The sequence below is a fragment of the Procambarus clarkii genome, chromosome 46 (assembly GCF_040958095.1).
Source record: "Procambarus clarkii isolate CNS0578487 chromosome 46, FALCON_Pclarkii_2.0, whole genome shotgun sequence".
NCBI classification, from domain to species: domain Eukaryota; kingdom Metazoa; phylum Arthropoda; class Malacostraca; order Decapoda; family Cambaridae; genus Procambarus; species Procambarus clarkii.
Genome location: NC_091195.1, coordinates 3,437,200 through 3,455,831, shown reverse-complemented (window position 1 = coordinate 3,455,831; position 18,632 = coordinate 3,437,200). Strand labels below are relative to the sequence as shown.

Here is an 18,632-nt window from a genome sequence, read left to right as displayed (position 1 = left end):
CACACACCACTCTCCTAACTGTCACACACCACTCTCCACCACTGTCACACACCACTCTCCACCACTGTCACACACCACTCTCCACCACTGTCACACACCACTCTCCACCACTGTCACACACCACTCTCCACCACTGTCACACACCACTCTCCACCACTGTCACACACCACTCTCCACCACTGTCACACACCACTCTCCTAACTGTCACACACCACTCTCCACCACTGTCACACACCACTCTCCTAACTGTCACACACCACTCTCCACCACTGTCACACACCACTCTCCACCAATGCCACACACCACTCTCCTAACTGTCACACACCACTCTCCACCACTGTCACACACCACTCTCCACCACTGCCACACACCACTCTCCTAACTGTCACACACCACTCTCCACCACTGTCACACACCACTCTCCACCACTGCCACACACCACTCTCCACCACTGCTCCTTTCTTATTCCTCCTCCTCCTTCCTTCTTCTTAATTCTCCCTCCATCCTTATTCTTCCTCCTTCCTTGTTTTCCTCCTTCCATATTTTTCTTCCACCTTCCGTAATCTTCCTACTCCTCCCTTAAACTTCCTTCTCGCTCCTGCCTTCCTTATTTTTCCTAATCCTTCTATGTTCTTCAACCATCAATATCCACGAACAACAACCAACAGCCACCACCAACACCTTCTCCTCCTCGACCTTCTCATTCTTCCTCCTCGACCTTCTCCTCTTTCTTCCTTGACCTTCTCCTTCCTCCTCGACCTTCTCCTTCCTCCTCGACCTTCTCCTCTTTCTTCCTTGACCTTCTCCTTCCTCCTCGACATTCTCCTTCCTCCTGGACCTTCTCCTTCCTCCTCGACCTCCTCCTACCTCCTCTTTCTCCTCCTTACTCCTCCTCCTTCCTCCTCGACCTCCTCCTCTAACTACAACAACCAACCACCATTACTATCAGTGCTCAACTGCAGGCCATTCTGGCGTGTTTGGAGGAAGTACGTGATGACGACAAAGATGTTTTTGTATTTGTCGATAGCCGAGGAGCACTTGAGTCCTTAAACAGTCGAAATCCAGTCTTCATGTCCATAGTTGAGGATTGTAAGAAAAGGATAACTGAGATACAGCTGAAAGGTCGCAATGTAAAATTCATGTGGATTCCATCTCATGTTGGAATAGTGCTCAACGAGGTGGCAGATGACTTGGCCAAACGTGCCACATTAAAACCACAAGTTGACATCGAATGGGAATTCACAATGAGACAAATAAAAAGCAAAATCAGAAATATTCAGGCACAGGCAGAAGTGGCGAGGAGAGGTATAATGTATGAGGGAAGTCAAACCATGCAACACTACATGTATGTGAGTCAAAACACCCATTTCACTTATGGCAAAAGGAGAAGTGCTTGGAGTGACTGTGCACATGCGGCTCAGGCTTGGGTACAAATATTACTGGGAATATGGGATAGGTGTTCATGAAAATGACCCGAAGTGTAAACTATGTGGTATGTTAAGGTCTCACACCCTTGCGCAATTATATTCTTGATTGTCCGTTGATTAATGTATATAGAAACATTGAGATAAGGACTGTTCCTGAACAAATAGCCTGGATGTGTCACAACGGAAAGGTTGATGATATTCTGGAGAGATATAAGAATTTTGCACCAAGACTGTTATCTTTTGTTGAATTGTCTGCATGTCTCTTGCAAATTGTCTATACAGTATACCTAAGTCATAAAAGTATTTGTGTGTACGTCTGATACCATACTACTTGTGTGAAGGAGGAAATGTATATGTTTATCTCTCAGAATGTTCGGTAATATGTTTATTGTTTGTGATGTGTGTCTATATATGTATGAACACGTTGTACTGAGTAGTGAAATATACGACTAGAACCGCGCGCACCAGCTGCCCCAGGTGGCACTCTTGAGTGCCAGCCGACAGGTGCCGCGCGTGTGTCTAGTCGCACAGGTTTTGGGGGAATTTTCCCGGAAGTTTTGGCGTGTTTCGGACGCGTGTGAGCGTCCGATGTTTGGGTATGTGGTCATGAAAGAGGGGAGGTCATGTTGATGAGTGCCAGGTGGTGCGCGCGGTTCTAGTCGCACAGGTTTTGGGGGAATTTCCCGGAAGTTTGACGCGTGTCGGTCTTGAGTGGCGGGCGAGCAGGTGCGGTCCCCCACCCCGCGCGCGCGGGTCTAGTCCTCGGGGGTTAAGGTAAGTGGTCAGGAAAGATTGGAGATCTTGTTGTGTGAGAGTAAGTGGTGGAGTAAGAGGAAGGAGTGAAATGAATATGTGTGTTTAGCAAGTGATAGAGTAAGAAAATAGAAGGAAGATGTAGGAAGGAGTAAAAGAGTTGATCGTGAGTTAGTGTGTAGATGAGAGGAGAAGGCAGCACGACCTGTTATGTTGTTTTGGGATGGGAGCTGGATGGAGTTTCCCCTTCGTCTGGAGAGAGTGCTCTGGGCCATTATGTGGTTAGACAAACCCATTGACTCCCCTACAGGAAGGTCTTAAGTGATGTTTGTAAGAAATGTATGGAAAAGACACGGGACTGCACCTGGCTTTTTCTGTGTTCGGGTCAAGAAAGAGAGAAGTCACTCTCGTTGTGAGACTGCAGCGGGCCATTATGTGGTTAGACAAACCATTAACGTCCCCTACAGGAAGAGCTAAGTGTGTGTGTGTGAGGATGAGGGCAAAGTCTCCTGCAGGAGGGGAGTGTACCATTACCTAAAGCGTTTTTCAATGTCGCGACGGGGTAAGCGTACTGGTCGCAGGTTGGAGCCTGACTGGTCATCTTTCCAACTTGTCTGGGTATTTCTCCTACGTCACCGGAAGTGGTGGGACACCCATTACCATTGCGTTTCGCCAGGGTCTGCGACTCTCTCTCTATCTGTCTCTGTCTCCCTGTCTCTCTCTCTCTCTCTCTCTATCTGTCTCAGTCTCTCTGTCCCCATGTCTCTCTCTCTCTCTCTATCACTCGCTCTGTCTCTGTCTCTGTCTCTGTCTCTCTCTCTCTCTCTCTCTCTCTCTCTCTCTCTCTCTCTCTCTCTCTCTCTCTCTCTCTCTCTCTCTCTCTCTCTCTCTCTCTTCAGATCATTTAATAGTTGGGGAAAGTAACATCATTTTCCTTTCTCCTGCTGCCGCTGTTCACATATCTTTCTCCATTTCACTTAGACTGACAACGCATCAGAGGATGATCACCATGTCAATTTTCAAGCCCGCCTTCACTCTCACCCTTACATCCTTGTAAGGTAACACGACCAATATGCTAACTTCGTTCTTTACCCAATATCATTAATGTAACGTGGAGAAAATACCAACTTCGTTCGTTCTTTGCCCAAATTTCATTTTAAGAGTAACGATCTGTCTCTCTGTCTGTCTCTGTCTCTGTCTCGGTCTCTGTCTCTCTCTCTCTCTCTCTCTCTGTCTCTGTGCCTCTCTCTCGGTCTCTGTCTCTCTCTCTCTCTCTCTCTCTCTCTGTCTCTCTCTCTCTCTCTCTGTCTCTCACTCTGTCTCTGTCTCTGCCTCTGTCTCTCTCCCTCTCTAAAGTCCACCACACGACACTTCACTTAGTAAACTCAGTCAAAGTCAGTAGGTTAGCATTTACTAAAAGAGAGAAACATTTCACATCGTCACGGAGATGCGATCTCTACCTACAAATTGTTCTTGTTAACTGTGATCACAACATCTGCAGGCCAAATAAATATCATTGAAATGTATGCATGTTTACTCAATCTCCTTCACCTCTCCGTCCTACATCCATAGCAAGACTCCTGAATGAATGAACCGGCAGCCCCTCTCGCTGCAGTCTCACCTTCGTGATGGTTTGAGGTGTATTGAGATGGAGGATGTAATGGCTCGACCTTACCCTCTCCCGTCCACCCCCACTTACCCTTACCCCTACCACTCCCTCCATGGCCGAACCATCACTGCCCCCTTCCCAGACCGGATGTTCAACTAAGCTTTAGTATCACCATTCTTTGCTGAAATAGCATTTTTTTAAGAATATCCAGTCATAAGCAGGTCTTCAATCTTATTATTATAACAAATCATAATTTGCTGTTCTCTCTCTCTGTCTCTCTGTCTCTCAGTCTCTCTCTCTCTCTCTCTCTCTCTCTCTCTCTCTCTCTCTCTCTCTCTCTCTCTCTCTCTCTCTCTCTCTCTCTCTCTCTCTCTCTCTCTCTCTCTCTCTCTCTCTCTCTCTCTCTCTCTCTCTCTCTCTATCTCTCTGTCTCTCTGTCGCTCTGTCTCTCTGTCTCTCTGTCTCTCAATCTCTCAGTCTCTGTCTCTCAGTCTCTCAGTCTCTCTCTCTCTCCAGATCATTTAGTAGTTGGGGAAAGTAACATCAGTTCCTTTCTCCTGCTGCCGCTGTTCACGTATCTTTCTCCATCAAGGCTGTCTCTCTTAAGACCTACATCATCCAATGTAAAACACCAATCGACGAGAATAAGACCGGTGAGTCGATAGTGAAATAGCTCTGGGTTAAGTCTGTTTTTCAGTTCTTGTAACACAGTCAATGTAGCGTAATGGGAAACCAGTCTTTCTACTGCCTACATAAATAGCGTTTGAAAATGTATGCAAGTCTAGACAAACTCCTATAGCCCTTACATTCTAACACAAATAAAATATTAGCACATGATTGCATCGCATTATATCATCATTAAGTAACGTGGAGATCAACTTTCTGGCTGTTGTCCGAATATCATTATTGAAATGTGAACTCCATTTAGCCAAACACTATATCTCCATTACATCTCATAGCATATGAATATTACGGTATACCAGTTTTAACCCTCTATAACACAATGTAACATAACTTTCTACAGACCAAATATCGTTTTTAAATGAAAGTATGACTTAGTCCTTATTCATTACATCTCTCACCATATAAAATATTGGCGTCTACCCCTTTTAGCCCTCTGTAACACAGTGTAACGTAACGCAAATCAACTTTTTGCAGTCCAAAATGTCATTTTGAAACGGAAAGTGAGGGTTAGACCATCTCCATTACATCTCTTACCATATAAATAATTGATGGCCACCCCTTTTAGCCCTCTGTAACACAATGTAACACAACGTAACATATCGCAAATCAACTTTTTGCAGTCCAAAATGTCATTTTGAAACGGAAAGTGAGGGTTAGACCATCTCCATTACATCTCTTACCATATAAATAATTGATGGCCACCCCTTTTAGCCCTCTGTAACACAATGTAACACAACGTAACGTATCGCAAATCGACTTTTTGCAATCCAAAATGTCATTTTTAAATGAAAGTATGACTTAGTCCATCTTCATTACATCTCTCACCATATCAAATATTGGCGTCTACCCCTTTTAGCCCTCAGTAACACATTGTAACGCTACGTCGCGTAACGCAAATCAACTTTTTGCAGTCCAAAAGGTCATTTTGAAACGGAAAGTGAGGGTTAGCCCATCTCCATTACATCTCTACCATATAATTAATTGTTGACTACCCCTTTTAGCCCTCTGTAACACAATGTAACACACCGTAACGTATCGCAAATCAACTTTTTGCAGTCCAAAATGTCATTTTTTAAATGAAAGTATGACTTAGCACATCTCTTACCATATAATATTGTCCTCTACCAGTTTTAGCCCTCTAACACAATGTAACGTAACGCAATCAACTTTTACAGCCCAAAATGACATTTTTAAATAAAGTAGGACTTAGTCCATCTCCATTACATCTCCTTCCATAAGAATATTACGGTCTACCAGTTTTAGCCCTCTGTAACACAATGTAACGTAACGGGGAAAATCATCTTTGTCGGATGAGCAAATAACATTATTGAAAATGACATCCGTGTTTAACCATTACATCCAAAACACAAGAAAAATATTACCGTTTTTCTTGAGAAACTTATATGTGGAGATCATATCTCCAGAGTCCACACAATAAGCCACACATCACACATCTTCTGTTTTCAAATCGCAGCTCGCATCTAATTTAATGTTATTTTTTTTTTTTTTGCAGAAACTATGTTTTGAGATTAAGCTCAATGTCGGCAATTACTATTCGTATAATCAAACTCCTTTCAGTCAACAAAATTCACATTTCATATCGCGTGTGTAGATTAGAGAGAGAAGGCAAACATAGCGTGCAGCTAGTCAAAACTTATCATAACAGATATGATTTCACAGAGTTTTTCAACCTTTGCAAGTTTTTTTCATTGTTATCTCTTCACTTGTGCTAAGTGAGTCAGACAAAAATGTGACATTTCATTTCATTATTAACCATGCAATATGCTATTAGCTAGGTAGTCAAAACATATAACAAGCGTTATTTCACAGGAATTTTTTCTAGCAAATATGCTTCCTTTAAGCAGTTCAACACATCAAACACCTCCAGTCTGCGAAATTCCCTTTAGTCAATAATCATCCTTTACAGTATTTCTTGACTAGAATAGCACTCCAAAACATAAGTGGTCATTTTTATTCTCACTGTCGCACTATAGTCAATAATTTGTTTCGCAGAGTGACAAGTTATGCATAATGACGAGATTTCATGGTGTGCATAGTTTAAGAGAGTTCACACTGTATTAATTACGGTCATGGATATCTTATGTTATGTTTATGAAGACCATCTCTTCTTATTTTTTTATCATTTTCACGCCCCACAGCTTTACAGTCTTCTCATATTCTTGTTCAAATAAAGTTTGTTTACTGTTTTCCAGTAGATCGGCCTCACATTACATATATTAATCAATTTTCAAATTCAGTTCAGTTTCTTTTCAATATCGCAGCTTTGTTGCCCCCACAGCCCGTATCTAGTTCAAGACCTCTTATTATCAATGTCATTAATACGGTTATCATCAACCACGTATTGGATGTCTCTGTCATTCAGTCATCAACGTAGTATGTGTTTAATGAACGTGAGAATCACTTCATGTGCACTCATTTTAGTTTAGTTTAAAGTTTTACATCTTGAATTAATACCGCTATTGGATAGCTCAGACATTCAGTTAACATCTCAGTAAGTGAAAATCTTTTCATGTGAGCTCATTTTTAGTTTAGGATAAGGTTTTTCCATCGTGAAATGCTATTATCAGTAACCAGGTATTGGATGAAACTACCATTCAGTTTACATCTCAGTAACTGTTTACTGAACATTGTTATCCATCCATGCAACCTCATTTTTAGTTTTAAGTTTCTACATCGTAAAAATAAAATATTACTATCACCAGCCGTGTATCGGATAGCTCAACCATTCAGTTAACATCTCAGTAAGTGAAAATCTTTTCATGTGAGCTCATTTTTAGTTTAGGATAAGGTTTTCCATCGTGAAATGCTATTATCAGTAGCCAGGTATTGGATGGGTGGACCATCCAGTTTACATCTCAGTAACAGTTTACTGAACATAGATATCCCTCCATGGGACCTCATTTTTAGTTTAAGTTTCTCCATCGTAAATAAAAATAAAATATTACTATCACAATCCTTGTATTGGCCCTGCTCCGGCATTCAGTTTACATCTCAGTAAGTGTTTACTGAATGCAAAATCGCTACATGTGTGGTCATAAGGTTTTCTCATCGTGAAATGCTATTATCAGTAACCAGGTATTGGATGACACTACCATTCAGTTTACATCTCAGTAACTGTTTACTGATCATTGTTATCCATCCATGCAACCTCATTTTTTTAGTTTTAAGCTTCTACATCGTAAAAAATAAAATATTACTATCACCAGCCATGTATCGGTAGCTCAACCATTCAGTTTACAGCTCAGTAACTGTTTACTGAACATAGACATCCCTCCATGCGAGCTCATTTTTTAGTTTAAAGTTTCTCCATCGTAAAAAATAAAAATATTACTATCACAAACCATGTATTGGGTGGGTCAACCATCCAGTTTACATCTCAGTAATAGTTTACTGAACATAGATATCCCTCCATGTGACCTCATTTTTAGTTTAAAGTTTCTCCATCCTAAATAAAAAATAAAATATTACTATCACAAACTTTGTATTGACCAGCTCCGGCATACAGTTTACAACTCAGTAAGTGTTTACTGAATGCAAAATCGCTACATGTGTGGTCATTTAGTTTAAAGTTTCTCAATCTTAAAATATTACTATCAACATCAACCATGCAATGGCCGGCTTAGTCTTTCAGTTCACATCTCAGTAAGTGTTTACTGAATGCAAAATCGCTACATGTGTGGTCATTTAGTTTAAAGTTTCTCAATCTTTAAATATTACTATCATCAACCATGCATTGCCTGGCTAGTCTTTCAGTTTACATCTCAGTGAGTGTTAACTGAATGTGGAAATTATCACGTGTTAGCATTTAGTTTAGTTTCAAGTTTCAATTAAATACTAACATCATCCCCGTATTGGGCTGTCGGCATTCAGTTACCCACTCGGAGAGTGTTTACTGAACGTCGAAATCATTTCCTGTAGACACATTTTTTACTTAAACCCGTCTCCACTCCAAACCGGACCTCCGGTCCGAGTCAGGACCGCCGGTCCTGACTGGTTTGGAGTGGAGACGGGTTTAAGTAAAAAATGTGTCTACAGGAAATGATTTCGACGTTCAGTAAACACTCTCCGAGTGGGTAACTGAATGCCGACAGCCCAATACGGGGATGATGTTAGTATTTAATTGAAACTTGAAACTAAACTAAATGCTAACACGTGATAATTTCCACATTCAGTTAACACTCACTGAGATGTAAACTGAAAGACTAGCCAGGCAATGCATGGTTGATGATAGTAATATTTAAAGATTGAGAAACTTTAAACTAAATGACCACACATGTAGCGATTTTGCATTCAGTAAACACTTACTGAGATGTGAACTGAAAGACTAAGCCGGCCATTGCATGGTTGATGTTGATAGTAATATTTTAAGATTGAGAAACTTTAAACTAAATGACCACACATGTAGCGATTTTGCATTCAGTAAACACTTACTGAGTTGTAAACTGTATGCCGGAGCTGGTCAATACAAAGTTTGTGATAGTAATATTTTATTTTTTATTTAGGATGGAGAAACTTTAAACTAAAAATGAGGTCACATGGAGGGATATCTATGTTCAGTAAACTATTACTGAGATGTAAACTGGATGGTTGACCCACCCAATACATGGTTTGTGATAGTAATATTTTTATTTTTTACGATGGAGAAACTTTAAACTAAAAAATGAGCTCGCATGGAGGGATGTCTATGTTCAGTAAACAGTTACTGAGCTGTAAACTGAATGGTTGAGCTACCGATACATGGCTGGTGATAGTAATATTTTATTTTTTACGATGTAGAAGCTTAAAACTAAAAAAATGAGGTTGCATGGATGGATAACAATGATCAGTAAACAGTTACTGAGATGTAAACTGAATGGTAGTGTCATCCAATACCTGGTTACTGATAATAGCATTTCACGATGAGAAAACCTTATGACCACACATGTAGCGATTTTGCATTCAGTAAACACTTACTGAGATGTAAACTGAATGCCGGAGCAGGGCCAATACAAGGATTGTGATAGTAATATTTTATTTTTATTTACGATGGAGAAACTTAAACTAAAAATGAGGTCCCATGGAGGGATATCTATGTTCAGTAAACTGTTACTGAGATGTAAACTGGATGGTCCACCCATCCAATACCTGGCTACTGATAATAGCATTTCACGATGGAAAACCTTATCCTAAACTAAAAATGAGCTCACATGAAAAGATTTTCACTTACTGAGATGTTAACTGAATGGTTGAGCTATCCGATACACGGCTGGTGATAGTAATATTTTATTTTTACGATGTAGAAACTTAAAACTAAAAATGAGGTTGCATGGATGGATAACAATGTTCAGTAAACAGTTACTGAGATGTAAACTGAATGGTAGTTTCATCCAATACCTGGTTACTGATAATAGCATTTCACGATGGAAAAACCTTATCCTAAACTAAAAATGAGCTCACATGAAAAGATTTTCACTTACTGAGATGTTAACTGAATGTCTGAGCTATCCAATAGCGGTATTAATTCAAGATGTAAAACTTTAAACTAAACTAAAATGAGTGCACATGAAGTGATTCTCACGTTCATTAAACACATACTACGTTGATGACTGAATGACAGAGACATCCAATACGTGGTTGATGATAACCGTATTAATGACATTGATAATAAGAGGTCTTGAACTAGATACGGGCTGTGGGGGCAACAAAGCTGCGATATTGAAAAGAAACTGAACTGAATTTGAAAATTGATTAATATATGTAATGTGAGGCCGATCTACTGGAAAACAGTAAACAAACTTTATTTGAACAAGAATATGAGAAGACTGTAAAGCTGTGGGGCGTGAAAATGATAAAAAAATAAGAAGAGATGGTCTTCATAAACATAACATAAGATATCCATGACCGTAATTAATACAGTGTGAACTCTCTTAAACTATGCACACCATGAAATCTCGTCATTATGCATAACTTGTCACTCTGCGAAACAAATTATTGACTATAGTGCGACAGTGAGAATAAAAATGACCACTTATGTTTTGGAGTGCTATTCTAGTCAAGAAATACTGTAAAGGATGATTATTGACTAAAGGGAATTTCGCAGACTGGAGGTGTTTGATGTGTTGAACTGCTTAAAGGAAGCATATTTGCTAGAAAAAATTCCTGTGAAATAACGCTTGTTATATGTTTTGACTACCTAGCTAATAGCATATTGCATGGTTAATAATGAAATGAAATGTCACATTTTTGTCTGACTCACTTAGCACAAGTGAAGAGATAACAATGAAAAAAACTTGCAAAGGTTGAAAAACTCTGTGAAATCATATCTGTTATGATAAGTTTTGACTAGCTGCACGCTATGTTTGCCTTCTCTCTCTAATCTACACACGCGATATGAAATGTGAATTTTGTTGACTGAAAGGAGTTTGATTATACGAATAGTAATTGCCGACATTGAGCTTAATCTCAAAACATAGTTTCTGCAAAAAAAAAAAAAATAACATTAAATTAGATGCGAGCTGCGATTTGAAAACAGAAGATGTGTGATGTGTGGCTTATTGTGTGGACTCTGGAGATATGATCTCCACATATAAGTTTCTCAAGAAAAACGGTAATATTTTTCTTGTGTTTTGGATGTAATGGTTAAACACGGATGTCATTTTCAATAATGTTATTTGCTCATCCGACAAAGATGATTTTCCCCGTTACGTTACATTGTGTTACAGAGGGCTAAAACTGGTAGACCGTAATATTCTTATGGAAGGAGATGTAATGGAGATGGACTAAGTCCTACTTTATTTAAAAATGTCATTTTGGGCTGTAAAAGTTGATTGCGTTACGTTACATTGTGTTAGAGGGCTAAAACTGGTAGAGGACAATATTATATGGTAAGAGATGTGCTAAGTCATACTTTCATTTAAAAAATGACATTTTGGACTGCAAAAAGTTGATTTGCGATACGTTACGGTGTGTTACATTGTGTTACAGAGGGCTAAAAGGGGTAGTCAACAATTAATTATATGGTAGAGATGTAATGGAGATGGGCTAACCCTCACTTTCCGTTTCAAAATGACCTTTTGGACTGCAAAAAGTTGATTTGCGTTACGCGACGTAGCGTTACAATGTGTTACTGAGGGCTAAAAGGGGTAGACGCCAATATTTGATATGGTGAGAGATGTAATGAAGATGGACTAAGTCATACTTTCATTTAAAAATGACATTTTGGATTGCAAAAAGTCGATTTGCGATACGTTACGTTGTGTTACATTGTGTTACAGAGGGCTAAAAGGGGTGGCCATCAATTATTTATATGGTAAGAGATGTAATGGAGATGGTCTAACCCTCACTTTCCGTTTCAAAAGGACATTTTGGACTGCAAAAAGTTGATTTGCGATATGTTACGTTGTGTTACATTGTGTTACAGAGGGCTAAAAGGGGTGGCCATCAATTATTTATATGGTAAGAGATGTAATGGAGATGGTCTAACCCTCACTTTCCGTTTCAAAATGACATTTTGGACTGCAAAAAGTTGATTTGCGTTACGTTACACTGTGTTACAGAGGGCTAAAAGGGGTAGACGCCAATATTTTATATGGTGAGAGATGTAATGAATAAGGACTAAGTCATACTTTCATTTAAAAACGATATTTGGTCTGTAGAAAGTTATGTTACATTGTGTTATAGAGGGTTAAAACTGGTATACCGTAATATTCATATGCTATGAGATGTAATGGAGATATAGTGTTTGGCTAAATGGAGTTCACATTTCAATAATGATATTCGGACAACAGCCAGAAAGTTGATCTCCACGTTACTTAATGATGATATAATGCGATGCAATCATGTGCTAATATTTTATTTGTGTTAGAATGTAAGGGCTATAAGAGTTTGTCTAGACTTGCATACATTTTCAAACGCTATTTATGTAGGCAGTAGAAAGACTGGTTTCCCATTACGCTACATTGACTGTGTTACAAGAACTGAAAAACAGACTTAACCCAGAGCTATTTCACTATCGACTCACCGGTCTTATTCTCGTCGATTGGTGTTTTACATTGGATGATGTAGGTCTTAAGAGAGACAGCCTTGATGGAGAAAGATACGTGAACAGCGGCAGCAGGAGAAAGGAACTGATGTTACTTTCCCCAACTACTAAATGATCTGGAGAGAGAGAGAGACTGAGAGACTGAGAGACAGAGACTGAGAGATTGAGAGACAGAGAGACAGAGAGACAGAGCGACAGAGAGACAGAGAGATAGAGAGACAGAGAGAGAGAGAGAGAGAGAGAGAGAGAGAGAGAGAGAGAGAGAGAGAGAGAGAGAGAGAGAGAGAGAGAGAGAGAGAGAGAGAGAGAGAGAGAGAGAGAGAGAGAGAGAGAGAGAGAGAGAGAGAGAGAGAGACTGAGAGACAGAGAGACAGAGAGAGAGAACAGCAAATTATGATTTGTTATAATAATAAGATTGAAGACCTGCTTATGACTGGATATTCTTAAAAAAATGCTATTTCAGCAAAGAATGGTGATACTAAAGCTTAGTTGAACATCCGGTCTGGGAAGGGGGCAGTGATGGTTCGGCCATGGAGGGAGTGGTAGGGGTAAGGGTAAGTGGGGGTGGACGGGAGAGGGTAAGGTCGAGCCATTACATCCTCCATCTCAATACACCTCAAACCATCACGAAGGTGAGACTGCAGCGAGAGGGGCTGCCGGTTCATTCATTCAGGAGTCTTGCTATGGATGTAGGACGGAGAGGTGAAGGAGATTGAGTAAACATGCATACATTTCAATGATATTTATTTGGCCTGCAGATGTTGTGATCACAGTTAACAAGAACAATTTGTAGGTAGAGATCGCATCTCCGTGACGATGTGAAATGTTTCTCTCTTTTAGTAAATGCTAACCTACTGACTTTGACTGAGTTTACTAAGTGAAGTGTCGTGTGGTGGACTTTAGAGAGGGAGAGAGACAGAGGCAGAGACAGAGACAGAGTGAGAGACAGAGAGAGAGAGAGAGAGACAGAGAGAGAGAGAGAGAGAGAGAGAGACAGAGACCGAGAGAGAGGCACAGAGACAGAGAGAGAGAGAGAGAGAGAGAGAGACAGAGACCGAGACAGAGACAGAGACAGACAGAGAGACAGATCGTTACTCTTAAAATGAAATTTGGGCAAAGAACGAACGAAGTTGGTATATTCTCCACGTTACATTAATGATATTGGGTAAAGAACGAAGTTAGCATATTGGTCGTGTTACCTTACAAGGATGTAAGGGTGAGAGTGAAGGCGGGCTTGAAAATTGACATGGTGATCATCCTCTGATGCGTTGTCAGTCTAAGTGAAATGGAGAAAGATATGTGAACAGCGGCAGCAGGAGAAAGGAAAATGATGTTACTTTCCCCAACTATTAAATGATCTGAAGAGAGAGAGAGAGAGAGAGAGAGAGAGAGAGAGAGAGAGAGAGAGAGAGAGAGAGAGAGAGAGAGAGAGAGAGAGAGAGAGAGAGACAGAGACAGAGACAGAGACAGAGCGAGTGATAGAGAGAGAGAGAGAGAGACATGGGGACAGAGAGACTGAGACAGATAGAGAGAGAGAGAGAGAGAGACAGGGAGACAGAGACAGATAGAGAGAGAGTCGCAGACCCTGGCGAAACGCAATGGTAATGGGTGTCCCACCACTTCCGGTGACGTAGGAGAAATACCCAGACAAGTTGGAAAGATGACCAGTCAGGCTCCAACCTGCGACCAGTACGCTTACCCCGTCGCGACATTGAAAAACGCTTTAGGTAATGGTACACTCCCCTCCTGTAGGAGACTTTGCCCTCATCCTCACACACACACACTTAGCTCTTCCTGTAGGGGACGTTAATGGTTTGTCTAACCACATAATGGCCCGCTGCAGTCTCACAACGAGAGTGACTTCTCTCTTTCTTGACCCGAACACAGAAAAAGCCAGGTGCAGTCCCGTGTCTTTTCCATACATTTCTTACAAACATCACTTAAGACCTTCCTGTAGGGGAGTCAATGGGTTTGTCTAACCACATAATGGCCCAGAGCACTCTCTCCAGACGAAGGGGAAACTCCATCCAGCTCCCATCCCAAAACAACATAACAGGTCGTGCTGCCTTCTCCTCTCATCTACACACTAACTCACGATCAACTCTTTTACTCCTTCCTACATCTTCCTTCTATTTTCTTACTCTATCACTTGCTAAACACACATATTCATTTCACTCCTTCCTCTTACTCCACCACTTACTCTCACACAACAAGATCTCCAATCTTTCCTGACCACTTACCTTAACCCCCGAGGACTAGACCCGCGCGCGCGGGGTGGGGGACCGCACCTGCTCGCCCGCCACTCAAGACCGACACGCGTCAAACTTCCGGGAAATTCCCCCAAAACCTGTGCGACTAGAACCGCGCGCACCACCTGGCACTCATCAACATGACCTCCCCTCTTTCATGACCACATACCCAAACATCGGACGCTCACACGCGTCCGAAACACGCCAAAACTTCCGGGAAAATTCCCCCAAAACCTGTGCGACTAGACACACGCGCGGCACCTGTCGGCTGGCACTCAAGAGTGCCACCTGGGGCAGCTGGTGCGCGCGGTTCTAGTCGTATATTTCACTACTGTACTGAACGGGGTGAGAATAGCTTGAGTTACCTCATTCCTTTGTGAGTATTTTACCTCAATAAACTTATTTCAATTTCAATTTCAACTACTATCAATAACCATAACCATCAATAACCATCAACCTAAACAATCATCAACCACCTCAATCATCAACAATCACAACAATCAATCACCACTACTATCAACAACAACCATAAACCAACACCAACCACAACAATCAACCACCCCTACCACCAACAACAATCAACCACCACTACTGCCAAATATAATCAACCACCACTACCACAAAATACAACAATCAACCACCAATATCACGAACCTCAACAACTACCAGTACAGTCAACCACAAACGACCACAACCACCATCTACCACTGCCCTCAATCACTACTATCAACAACCACTACCATTAACCACAACTATCAACCACCAACAACCATAAACCACCACCAACAACCTCAACAATCAACCACCACTACCACCAACAATCAACCACCACTACCACCAAACAACACAATAAACCACCACCCACGCGAACTATAACCAACAATCGCCACTACATAAAGTACAACAATCAACCACTACCATCACGAACCACAACAACCACCACTGCAATTAACCCCCCAACCACACCCATCAACCACCACAACAATCAACCACCACAACAATCAACCACCACAACCATCAACCACCACAATAATTAACCACCACAACTATCAACCACCACAACAATCAACCCCCACAACCATTAACCACCACAACAATCAACCACCACAACCATTAACCACCACAACAATCAACCACCACAACCATCAACCACCACAATAATTAACCCCCACAACCATTAACCACAACAACAATCAGCCCCCACAATAATTAACCACCACAACAATCAACCACCACAACCATTAACCACCACAACAATCAACCACCACAACCATTAACCACCACAACAATCAACCACCACAACCATTAACCACCACAACAATCAACCACCACAACCATCAACCACCACAATAATTAACCCCCACAACCATTAACCACCACAACCATCAACCACCACAATAATTAACCACCACAACAATCAACCACCACAACCATTAACCCTTGCACTGCTCACCTATTTTTGGCAAAAACGTCTTGGTGCAATTGTCAAGGACATATTTTTGTTATTTTTACAAATGTTCAGGTAAATTTAATGTCAAAATGTTTCCAAAGTCAACTATTTCCATTTCAAAACACAAATAGTAATGAAAACATTAAAAAACATTAAAATATAGCCAAATTAAAAAACAAAAAGCACAACTCTCTGAGCGCCTAAAGGCGCTTTGCGCAGTGCAGTGGTTAACCACCACAACAATCAACCACCACAACCATCAACCACCACAACCATCACCCACCACAACAATCAACCACCACAATAATCAACCACCAAAACCATCATCCATCACAACAATCAACCACCACAACCATCAACCACCACAACAATTAACCACCACAACCATCAACAAACACTACCATCAACCACCGCAACCATCAAAACCAACCACAACTATTAACCACCACTAGAACCAACCACTACCACCAACAATAAACATCACCCACCACTGCCACCAACCACAACCACCCACCGCAGCCACCAACCACAACCCAGCAACAATTCCACCACCACTACCATGGATTCTCCATTAAGTGAAAGTAATGAATAAAATATTTTTAACCTGCCTTTTATTATGCTTCAGTTTTATTTCTAGTATATGTAGAAATATATTTTTAATATATTTCTAAATTTTTTATATATATTCCATCAATCAGAAAAACGATTTTTATGCAACATTTAAGGTTGCGACACGGTCTCAAAATTGTTTAGCCAAAGTTGTGCAGTAAGTTGTGGCAACTTATTCACAACCACACAATAACGTAGCTAATACATGAAAACAAACGTTGTCACACCTGGCTACTCTCCCCACCCACACCTGCAGAAGAAGGGCCACACCAGCATATTCTCCTCATCCAAACCTGCATCTCAGAGTAAATACTGAATTCTACAGCTGGGACCACTGCCAGCCCCCACTTGCAGATGAGACGGAACAGTAAACCAACACCTGTCTCCTTCACACCTGACTACTTTCCCCAATCACACCTGCAGATGAGAGGGAAAACTGGAGCATACACCTGGTAACTCTCCACCCCACACTTGCACATGAGAGGGGACACTGATGCCTACACCTGCTACTCTCCCTCCCAACACCTGCAGATGGGAAGGAACACGGAAACCCACACCTGGCTACTCTCCCGACCTACACCTGTAGATGAGAGGAAACATGGAAGCCCACACCTGGCTACTCTCCCTCCCCACACCTGCACATGAGAGGGAACACTAAAGCCCACACCTGGCTACTCTCCTGACCCACACCTGCACATGAGAGGGAACACTAAAGCCCACACCTGGCTACTCTCCCCACCCACACCTGTCTATGTCACACACTCATGCCAAAGAAAACTTATATCATGTAAATCTAGCTTGTATTAAGCAAGGCAATGTTGGGCTAAATATTGATCAGTGTTATCTTATAAGCAGTGAAGCTTGCTTAATGAATATTCTTGGTCGCTGAACGGTGCTCAAAGTTACTCAAGAAGCCTTATAAGTTCTCTAATTCATGACTTTTAATGTAAAAATATTTTTTAAACCACCGGAAGCACTGTGAATTAAACAACTGAGTTACAGATATTCACGTGTTAAGATGTAGTCAATACGTACTGGTGAGACGCGTGTTAAAGAAGTCCAGGTAACTATACCCTCCTCTTGAGGGAGGACACAGCTGAGCCGCCAGGTGGCAGCACCAGTCTATGGCGCGGTCGTCATCTGTGAGGTCCCGCCTGATGGTCAGGCAGAGCGTCCTTCCCTGGTCCAGGGTGTCCGGGTCCACGTAGCCCGTGGCGTCCAGGGTGTCCGGGTCCACGTAGCCCGTGGCGTCCAGGGTGTCCGGGTCCACGTAGCCCGTGGCGTCCAGGGTGTCCGGGTCCACGTAGCCCGTGGCGTTCAGGGTGTCCGGGTCCACGTAACCCGTGGCGTCCAGGGTGTCCGGGTCCACGTAGCCCGTGGCGTCCAGGGTGTCCGGGTCCACGTAGCCCGTGGCGTCCAGGGTGTCCGGGTCCACGTAGCCCGTGGCGTCCAGGGTGTCCGGGTCCACGTAGCCCGTGGCGTCCAGGGTGTCCGGGTCCACGTAGCTCTTGGCGTCCAGGTCAATGTCTGAAGACATGCACTGAGATACAGTCACGGTCGTTACTGGTATGTTCTAAGATATAACAAGAAGACATACTGAGCCATCCACTCACCTTACTGCTGGGTTTATTACCTGATGACAAGTCCGTATTTTGGACAGTATTAATAGCATCTAAACTATGTATTAATAGCTTTTAAAAGCCACGGTCAAAGTCATCTGTATCAATGGTCAAGGTCATCTGTATCAATGGTCAAGGTCACTGTCAAGGTCATCTGTATCAATTGTCAAGGTTATCTGTATCAATGGTCA

General features: G+C 41.8%; 2 protein-coding genes across 3 annotated transcripts in view; both read right to left on the bottom strand.

Moving 5' to 3' along the window:
* Nucleotides 1-18,632, bottom strand: part of LOC123752831 (uncharacterized) — a 192,864-nt gene that overhangs the window by 10,396 nt on the left and 163,836 nt on the right. The window lies entirely within an intron of this gene.
* LOC123753418 (uncharacterized) overlaps nucleotides 1-18,632 on the bottom strand; it is a 45,022-nt gene that overhangs the window by 10,396 nt on the left and 15,994 nt on the right. For both annotated transcript variants that reach the window (XM_069301651.1, XM_069301652.1), the window contains exon 3: nucleotides 17,858-18,349. In XM_069301651.1, the coding sequence (XP_069157752.1) occupies nucleotides 17,858-18,349 (492 nt within the window). The remainder of the gene's footprint in view (nucleotides 1-17,857; nucleotides 18,350-18,632) is intronic.